Here is a 10,729-nt window from a genome sequence, read left to right as displayed (position 1 = left end):
TACTATATTATAATTACGCACTATTGACATTCCGATTTCAAAAATATAATCAATATGATAAAAATATGATTTTTATATATGTATATATATATATTCATACGCGGGGATCGTTTTTTTACAACGGACGGAAATAGGGAAAGCAAAATATATAATTTACATTTAAACAGTAGCTATTATTACTGAAAAAATCTCTCTCTGTTATATGTATAATTTCAATTATAGCGTTTTCCCTTTATCAATACTTAAACACTCATCTAAAAACATTGGCAAATGCGAGAAACTGTCTCTGTAAAACAGTATTTAGTATAATTAATAATAAAATAGTTTCTGATTTTATATAGAGTCACATCTATATTTGTTCAAATTTAATATGTGCATTTATCAATAATAATTATTAATAATAATCCACACTAAGCAAATTTTTTTTTTTTTTTTTTTTTGTCAAGAATATTAACAGAATTATTCTAAATCTGTATTTCTTCTTTTAAATTTCTTTAAACGTTTTTTTTTTCACCATTAAAATTGTTTATGAAAAGCATCGTAGAACTTAAACAAAAACTTGTAGCTTTTGGAGATAACATTTCAATTTCTCTCTCTTAACGTTTTTGTTTGATCCTTAGGTCCATAGGCTGATCATTTTCAGCAACGATGGATGTAATCTCCTGATCCGTTTGTGTAGATTTATCTTTAACATTGCGAATTCGCGATTGGTCAAAATTTTTTTTCTGTAGATCGTTATCGTGTACCGATTTGGAAACAAGCAACAGTGAAGATTTTGATTTATTTGCCAACGTTTGAGTTTTAGTTGGTACTTTTATACAATTAGATATAAAGTTTCTTGAGATGAAATTGCTTAATCTCATTTCGAATTTGGTAAGCCATTCTACCAGTTTAGTTTCATTCCTTTCTTCTAGATATACTTTCCCTCTGTTTCGAGCGTACTGATTTGCTAAAATCAACAGTCGTTCCATCGCGCATAGTTGACAAAAGCAATATGGTTGAAACATCTTTTTCCAGAAAAATAAATCCTTTATTAACAGAATTTCCTCTCTAATTGTAAAAATTGCTGTACGTTCAACAGATCTGCTGTATTTGTACGATGCCCTCCGTATGTCGTTCTCTTTTATAAAAAGTTCAATTTCTTTCGTCAGAATTATTTGACTAATTCCATAGTGATTTGCAGCGGCTTTTATAGTAACTCCTCCAGTTAAATATTCCTTCACTGCTGATTCGAATTTAGATTTCAATTCATAATATTTGTCCAGTCCTTTTAAAAGGTTTAGTTTACGATTCAAGATTTTTTGATTAACTCCATAGCTTATTGCAGCGGCTTTCACATCCTTCTTTCCACTTAAAACAGCTTTTACTGCTGCCTCGCGTTTATTTCTTAATTCTAATTGATTTTTAATTCTTTGGATATGAGACATTATAATAACCTACGAAAAAAAGCAAAAAAGCAAAAATTAAAGCACGCTATATGATATAATAAATAAAAAAAATCATTATATATGATAAAAATCGGTAAATTTGTTTTCGCGATTTTCACTTTGTGACATTCCAATTATTTTTTTTATGACTGTATCTATCGATACTCAAAGATATATTCTTTCTTAAAATAAAATGTTTCGCAAATATACCAAACATTAAAACTATATATTTCGCAGCATATTTAAATCTGAAGAAAATTCTTCCAAAAATTATATAATTAGCGCAAAAAGATATTTACCAAATAGATACGAGAACACAAGTGTATCTGGATAAGAATAACAAACAACTGTGCGAAACGCATGTTGTTTTGATTCTATTGTAAATATAAGCTTACTGAAAAGCAATGTTATCGTACGGCCAAGCTTAAGTACTTTATATATAATATATATGTATATATATGTATATATATATAGGGGGGGAAAATACATTGATCGAGATTTTTTTTCAATTGCGTAATTTTTCTAATAACAAAGATTCGTCAGCGAATGAGGAAATTTTGTTTGGTAGTACTACTGCATCGAATTTATAATTAGAAGTTATAAATGTTTCTATTTCTTAAATTAATTCGTTATTTTCTAATCTATATACTTTTGCGACAACTTCTCTTTTTTCTTTTGTAGTTAAAAAATTTTTTATTGCATTTTCATTTTAATTCTAAATATTCTTTTTTATTTTCTATTATGTTATTTATGCACTGGATGATCCAAGAGATGTGTCCAGAAGAAAAATTATATTTTTGTACAATAATTTTTTCATTTCTTTGTTATTTAAAAATTCTACCATTGCTAATTCGGCTTTTTCACTCAAATGTAGAAAATTTTTAATATTTTCTCTGGTATCTCTGGACTTTTTATGAGTTTGACGAAATAAACCAAAAATAATTAAAGCTTGGCTATGGTGATATGATGGATAAAAGGGGTACATTGTAAGATAAAAATCGTAAGATTTCACCACAATGTTTCAAATGTTTTGTCCGATTGTATTCATCGTTCGAAGATATATATTTTCTTGAAACAAAGTTTTTCAAAACAATATATGGAATAATCTTAACATTACATAGAATCTCACAATGTATTTGAATTTCTTTTTATTCGAAAAAGTCTTTTAAATAATAATTATAAAATAATATAATTAACATAAAATGATATTTACATCGAAAAGTTGCGTTGAATCATACTTTGCTTGCGGATCAATTAAATCCCAAGGATTTGGTTTCGAAATTTCTTTTTTATCTAACGATAACGACGATTGTGATGCGCTCGTCGATGCTCGGGATGCGTATCCTTAAAAGTTATAATATTTGCCTCTTTTATTAATTTCTTGTATAATAATCCATACTTATCTGCAATAGGCGTTCTTCCAATTTCTATGGTTAAAAAATTTTTTACTGCTTCTTTGTACTTAGATTTTAATTTTTAATATTTTTAATTTTAAATTTAAATATTTTTATTTTTTAATGTGTTTACTTGTATCAAATAAAATGATACATTTTCTGAATTCTATTATGAGCAAAATTGTTTTTCATGAAAACTATCTGTGTTAAACAATAAAGAGGAATGCGTACCTTTTTTTACAGTAAAGTGTACATTTTATATATAATAATAATATATAATACAAGTTGTAGCGCGCTTTTCAAAACGCATACAGTATATGATCAATCAGAATTATTTTAGAAATTATACAAGTTTGATGTCTTTGAAATTTTGTAAGTGACTTTTACCCTTTCATTCAAGCCATTCTGCGATGCAGGTAATTTCCTGAGCTAGTAGGGGTCTCGTTATCGAACGGGAAATCTTCAATTGTCGGTTTCTGTTTCTGCCGCGAAGACCAACTGGCCCCCGAAGCTTCCTTCGCACGATCATGTCGCCCTAATACCGTTGACATCTGCGCGATTTATCTTTCTTTATCCGGGACAAATTGAATTCGTTGCGCTAAAGCGGCGGATATGTCGTTAAGCCTTCGGAGGGATTCCCAACGGCAGACATCGTCATTGGCGATCAACACCACCACATTAATATTGGTATGCTGGTTGTGCGTGTATCATTATTATAAAAATAAAAACGTCGAACGCATAAAATAATATATACACAATGCTCTTAAAAACGAAATAATTTAAAATGGTCATTATTTAAAATTTTTAGTTATTATTTCAGAGATAAAAGAAAAATATAATAATTCTTTTAAAATTATTATTTTAATTAGTAATTTCAATTATTGCGTTTCAGATAAATATTTTTTTTCTATATTCGTACATCTATTATTCCAGCAGAAAATAAATGTTTAAATAATATTTCATTTAAATAAAACGAGCGTTATTATACTTAAAAATAATTCCTTTCGGGTGAAGAGAGAAAGAAAAGACGAGAAGGAAAGAGAAAAGAAGAGAAAGAAGAGGGAAAAAAGTTTGTAGTCTGTACTTTTGAAATGTATGTATTCTTGTCAGCGACAGCGCGTTATGCGTGTTGTCTGACGCACGGCACGCCGATACGCGCTCCGTCGTGTGGTATCAGCGCCGAGAGACGTCCCCGATCCCCAGGAGATCAGAAAGCCAATCGCGGCTACGGGTCACTGTTGTGTCTCGCCGTCATAATATCCTAATATCCCCGATGTCTATTCGTTTCTGTCCGCGGCGACAAACCTGGATAATTTACGAGGCCATCGACCGACCGACGCTGCCCGGTTGTACGCCCTGCGCATGATGGAGGATCCGATGAGCGAGACACATACGTAATCGAGATAACGCAATAGCATTTTTATCTACGGAAAATCTCAACTATGTGAATTTATGGTGAAATCGCATAACAGAAACAGAACGGCATAGTAGCACAATTCAAGTTTAATTAAATCATGGGAATATCAAAAGAGGAAAAACAGGTTCGCAAATAAAATTGATCACAGTATATAAATCCCGTTTTTTCATTAATATATATTTTGCAGGATGTGAGTACTGATGTTTATCAGCTTTCTGATGTAAAGTCCGAGCACTAATGAATTCATTGTCAAAGAGAGGATCAAGGAGGTGAGAGAAAGATCCGATCAAGGTGAACGAAGACTTCCGATCGAGCTGACACAGGCTGACCGGTTTTGATCGGAAATATGGGGCGATCGGATCATGATTTCCTGGTACAGTTGACATCCTTGCCACGAGACAAACGCAATTTTATTTATGATAGGGTCCAATCGCATCGCGTCGCGACGCGACGATTCGATGAGCTCGGCAAGGGAATTTTTCACGATGGATCTTGGAGCTTCCATGGTTTCCTGATTCCGCGTTCTTCCGTGCTCGAGAAAAAAAACGCACTTTGCGACGCACTGCCGACGAGTTTTCGGTAGTCGCCGGATTCGTTCGTACTCAAAGAGATGCACATTAGAAATCGACATAGTAATAATTGTTTAACAGGAATAAGAATGAGCAGTTTGCAAAGTTCGTGCGATTCAAATACTTCTCTCTTCTTGTAGACAAATTTATATTAACCTGCCAGTAATAAAAACAATTTCATGCTAATCACGTGCGTGTTAATACATTTGTAAGCTTTGTAAAGCAATTGAAGGAACTTTATCGAGAACCGCAGTAGATTTGCTTCCCGTTTAATAAAAAGATAATTAGATTCGCAAACAGAAACAATCGCGAGGCAAAAGGTATCGAGCGCAAAATTGAATTTTTCCGTAAATCGATACGAAACAAGCGTACACCATGGCGAATCGCACACCCTATTCCACTTTTCATGCTAGCCGCGAACCGCGATCATGCCATGATTTCCTGATCGAGTCATCCGGAAGTTGATAAAAAACACAAAGGTTTCGATGACAGTTTAAAATTGCGCGAACTCATTCGTGTCGTAGAATCAATCGCAATCAAGATCGATCGAGCCGTATATCATTTTTCATCCCGATTAATCTCGAAGACGAGAATCAAATCTATTTGAGTCGCAAGTTCTACTTTCATCTCTTTCCGGCGATTCGCTGGAATTTTACCCACCGGACATTTTACAATTCCTAAGAAAATGCTTAGGTTCTCGCCCTACGGCTCCGCTTTAGGGCCCGCAATCGCCCTAATCGTTCCTCCAGCGCGCGGTATCCTCCACGCCAAGATGATTGCCTAATTCCATCTTCCTCGGTGCCAATTAGTATTCATGCGCAGTCGTGCACGCTTCCGGCACGAGGACAGTTGCTTTCATTCTCACAAACGACGACGCAGACGACAAACCTTTCGGCAACGAGATGGTAAACAAGAGAACAAGGGATTACGGGCGAACCGCTTAACGCTGATTTAAAGATAAACTAACGCAACAGGAATCCATGAGTCGCGAGGGGCAACCCCGCGTGGCTGTGAAATTCCGCGGGACACCCTCTTGCAGTGCCGAGCTCGAGCCCTTTTATGGGAGAATTCACGACTCTTAATCCCTAAAGGGCATACGCCTACGCACTTTTACTAGGGAACCATGAAGAAAGGACTGGTCGAAACACGTGCGGAAGCCCTTCGGCAGTTCTGAGAAAGGGATCCGCCCTCCCGTAACAGTCCTTCCGTATATGGCGTATTTACAAACTTTGTAGAACAACGTTAATGTAATATACCATTGCGAGAGAAAACCGCCGATGCAGCGCGACATATGCACGCACCGAGCGAGTGCGCGAGTGCAAAAGTCTCGGCTTACGATGATTCGTCAGCGGGAACTTGAAATGTGCATTGATACAAAAATAATATATGTATACATATGTGTATGAATAATATATACATATCTCGCGATCGTTAATATAATATTTTACGACGCGCCGCAAGGCCTCGAGAAAATTGCAATGCTTATAAAGATCGCGTATACATATCGAGCAATAATAAGCAGCGCGATGACTATTGATATATGGAATTTGTTTTGAAAAAAGAACGTAATCGGCAACGTAGCGATATGCGGTTGTGTTATAGATAAAGAAGAGATACATTCGATATACATATAAAATCGCGCTCGACTCTCAGCGACGAAGGATAGCTATCCAAGCGGTTTCGCCAAGGGCTTCGAAAAGTGAAAGTCAAATCAGCGTTGAAGTTTAACAGGATACCATGAACCGGTCGACAAATTTTTGAGATCGATCTCCCGATAGCCGTTTCGTGCGAGCATATCATACACGACTCGCCAATGGAAGATAATTTATCATAACATCTTCAACTGTATTTTATTGCAGTAAATTATTAATACAAGAAGGAAAGGGAAAAATCGAGAATGGGAAACCATAAAAACCGCTATTTTTCACAATACACGGGTATTTATAAACTTGCGCGATACTAAAATTTTAGAGAACCCGTTATAAAATAGTGGTAGCGTAAAATCAACAAGCTCCATTTTAGTAAAATTAATTCTTTTAATCCATCAAACATTCTACTTTTTCTTCGGATGCGGAAATAACATCTCGTAGATTACGAGGGATCCTTTTGTTCTACAATTTTTTAATTTTAATTTAGAATCGAAAATTGATATCTCGCGTGTATAATTCTTTGTATAATACATTCAGCGATATACACACATATAACCTTATTAATAATCTTTGATAATTAAAGGAAAAAACAAAAGAAAGAGAGAGAGGAAAGCAGCGTACTGTATTTAGCTTTGCTTCTCTCACAATCGATATTTTACTTACATACATGTATGTATGAAAAAAAGAGGAATTATATATCATCTCTCTAAATTGGATTTCCATGGTGCAGCCTGTCTAGAGAGCATTCTCGGGGATATGCTCCCCTAATCGATGTCATCAGACGACTTCCCTTCGACGGCGACACGTCGTTGTCGACGAAGGCGCGTTCCGGACGCGCCGTGGAATCACAATCGAGTCGCGCGTTGACCCCTTTAGGGCCGTCACGCGAAGGGCCGTGTTCACAGGGTCTTAGAACACGCATGTAAGTATTTTGGGGACTCTTCTCGGCCCTGTTATACCATAATCCCTATCGGAAGGGCGATGGCACAACGGAGAGAGACATGGCGTCGAGAACCTAATCGCATTCTTGAACAATCGTGTCGTCTGGCATTATCGTCTTTCTAGAAACGGAATGGAAACAACAAGCGACTCTTTTCTAAGTGTAATATTCATTTAGATGGAGCTCTCGCTAAAAATTCACGTCTTATTGCATTAATATATGTGTACATTATGAATTATTAAATATTATATATATATATTATTTTTTAAAGCGATATAAAGATTATATTTTATAATGTTATTTTGCAAGAAAGTAATTTTATCTCTGATTCGATTATACAAACCGGCATTTGTAAAAACACGTTTGTAAAAGCATATTGCTGAAATTGTTGGTGGAAAAGTTTTATCTAATTTACATTTCACGATTCCCGTGATGTTGATATTGAGAAATAATCGATATTAATTACATTAATCACCAATTTTTCATCAGAATTTTCCATTTCTCTTCCACATACATTTATAACATCAAGATTATTCCTCGCACATTGTATCTCTATTCGAATATTTGCCTTCGTATATTAATTCTATTATTAACCGCGATTGAAATTAAAATGCATTCGCGGAAAACTTGATCGCACGCAATAATCGCAAAGTTTCCACATCTCTTTGTTTTTTTTTTTTTTTGACGTTTGTGTTTGACATTAGATTAAAATGTTACCATTACAACTGATTCTTAAAACCGACTGCAACATAAAAGTTTATTATTATTTATATCTGGAGTTTCCGAGATTTTAATCTGGCGAGAAATATATTCTTAAAATTAAATCGTTACAAGTTCAAGTTTGTTATTGAGAGAAAATCCGATTCATTCCGAATCAAAGCATAATTTTTTCACAATCCACACGCTTTTAATTACAACTCGCGAGTGCCCGTAGAACGCGCAGACCGGAAGTGGTTTCACTTTGTTTAACGATGCGGAACGCACCATACGCACAACCAGCATGCGTCGCATCGTGTTGTCTCGCTACACCGTTTTCATGTTCGCCTGGTGAAAAAATAAAGTTCGTTTTGTATGATCCTTTTTTTTCTCCGGTCCGGTCCCGCAAAATTGATGCTTAATTGTCCGCGCGCTACGACGAGTTGAGCGGCGGGCGATTAATAATTTGTCGCGTCGGTTTTTACACGTCGGATCCATCGCACGTTCAAAGGGTTACGCAACCCTAGACGGACACGTGTCGGCGAGTGGAACAGGGTTTCATGAAGACGGACGAGGTGTTCGGATCGAAGTACGCGGCCCTATAAAGGCGTGTTCGAGAAGCAAAGGGAAGGGGAACACGAGGGGGCGACTAGAGCGAGAGAAAATCTGGCGAAAAATCGAAGATCTATCAGAATACGATCTACGAATTTCTGAACTTATAATCTCATCTTTGAAGTCGATAATTTCTTTTTTTTCTGTTCTTTATAATAATATTTATACATGAACCGTATCTTTAATATTATAAACTCTTCTCCTCTTATCGCTCTATGGGATTGAATTTCACAAAGGCGTCGGATTTATAAATGAATGTGAACTTTATAAATGTACAAAATGCACGCGATCGATTACGAAATTTGGAGAAATACTTTTGTCGTGTCCCGCTTATCCCGCTCGTGTCGGATTCCAATATATATGTATATTTTGATATTTGAAAAATCTCACTTATTGTTTGGACAAAAAGTCAACGGTAACGAAAATCAAAGTTGGCAGCATTATTTACTGTTTGTACGATAAGTTATTTTTCCATGAAACAAAATGTTATTCACTCGGATAACATATCGATTGAAGCAATTAGAATGTTTATATATACATATATTGATTATATATCGATTTTTTTTACGCGAACTACAATTTTATCTAAAATGATTTTGAAAGCAAATCCTCGCTCAATCGACCTACGTCCCGGCAACGCAATACGTTATCTAATGTACATTGCCCAGAATAGACGTTACTGCGAACGATGGCAAATCAACAGTGCAAAGTACAGTCTTTACCGAAATGCATTTGACGCACGTTTCATTAAATAAAAATTTTTGACGCGGAAAGAGGAAAAGAAAATAATTAATGTCTATGTTAAATTTACGTCATATTGATAAATATTTATTCAATAGCATCGCAATTAAACATGCTTAACCAGACGCTTTTAACCAGACGCGACTATTAATAATTAAGTAATCACGTTAATAAATAAAGTCGAGGAAAAACAACGAGCGACTATTTAAATCTAAAAAAAAATAAAGATACGAATAATTGAAGAAATAGGAACTATCTTTTAAGAAAGATTATAACTAGAAAAATAATTATACATATTTCATAATATACGTAAACGAGAGATAAATTACGCTACATAATTATATAACAATATGCGGGGTATAGCATCGTTGCTTCATAAATGTTACATAAAGTGATTAGTCGCGGCCGAGCTCCGATAAATAATTAGCAATTTATACTGAACGGCGCTTTGTATGTGGGTCGCTTTACGTTGCCAGTGACGTTAATCACTTTACGGTTCGACCGAGCCCAAAGGACACCTTGCACAAAGGCGTATGAATGACAGATGGGAATCGCAGGGCGCATGAATGATAGATGGGAATAAATGGATGGGGATTGGATAGGGCAATGTAACAGGGTAGCAAGGGTTGGCAGAAGCGTTTCAAGGGTTCCTTCAAGGTCAAAGGGGGGCGGCGATCTGTCGTTCGTATCATTAAAGACTCGCGTTATACCGTCCGTTGCTGCCCACGCACATGAATAACGCCTTTACGTTCGATCTCCCGCCTCCCTTTTTTGCTATTTATTATCTCGCCATTTTCTTTAGAGCAATATATTATTTATGTAGTTAATCGATGAAATATTTTTCACTGCAATTCGACGAGTTCGTCAAACTCGCATGTATATAATGTCTTAATAATAAATTTGATATTAAAATTATACATGATCGTGGATTTAATATAATTCTAATTTTGCACGAAATATATGTGTAAAATAAATATACTTTGCGTCGTGAGTCTTTGAAAATTCATTGGTCGTAAGATAAGGCTAGCCTCATGGCCAGATGCAGTCGCGCAAGACTCGCGGCAGAATCGGAGCGCGGATCCTGTATCGCGCGCGCTTCGGGGGTTGCAACCCTTCCCCGAACGCGGTCCGCGCGCGGCTGTCATTCATACTTTTCGCGATAATCACGATGCAACAGTCGTACGATTCGGCTACCAAGTCCGCAGAAACGGCCAGGAGTCCCGTTGCCGTCGGCGCGATTTCGCTAGACGTTTCCTGGGCAACGCGAGACGTTTCCTGGGTAAC

General features: G+C 35.9%; 1 protein-coding gene across 1 annotated transcript; it reads right to left on the bottom strand.

Moving 5' to 3' along the window:
- Window positions 1-456: 456 nt before the first annotated feature.
- LOC115245110 lies at window positions 457-2,048 on the bottom strand. Its single transcript, XM_029823224.1, has 2 exons — window positions 1,727-2,048; window positions 457-1,436 (listed from the first exon to the last, which is right to left on the bottom strand). Exons 1-2 carry the CDS (start codon window positions 1,787-1,789, stop codon window positions 597-599), a joined length of 903 nt encoding a protein of 300 aa, XP_029679084.1. The 5' UTR covers window positions 1,790-2,048; the 3' UTR covers window positions 457-596.
- Between the last annotated feature and the right edge of the window lie 8,681 nt (window positions 2,049-10,729).

This window comes from Formica exsecta, unplaced genomic scaffold (assembly GCF_003651465.1).
Source record: "Formica exsecta isolate Colony F162 unplaced genomic scaffold, ASM365146v1 scaffold122, whole genome shotgun sequence".
Classification (NCBI taxonomy): Eukaryota; Metazoa; Arthropoda; class Insecta; order Hymenoptera; family Formicidae; genus Formica; species Formica exsecta.
This window is presented reverse-complemented; position numbering and strand designations above follow the sequence as displayed.

Excerpts from the sequence above, each read along its gene's own strand:
- LOC115245110 (XM_029823224.1), bottom strand. The coding sequence starts at position 1,789 with ATGCGTTTCGCACAGTTGTTTGTTATTCTTATCCAGATACACTTGTGT. Across the intron at positions 1,437-1,726 it reads TGTGTTCTCGTATCTATTTG|GTTATTATAATGTCTCATAT; the intron begins GTAAATATCTTT and ends TTTTTTTCGTAG.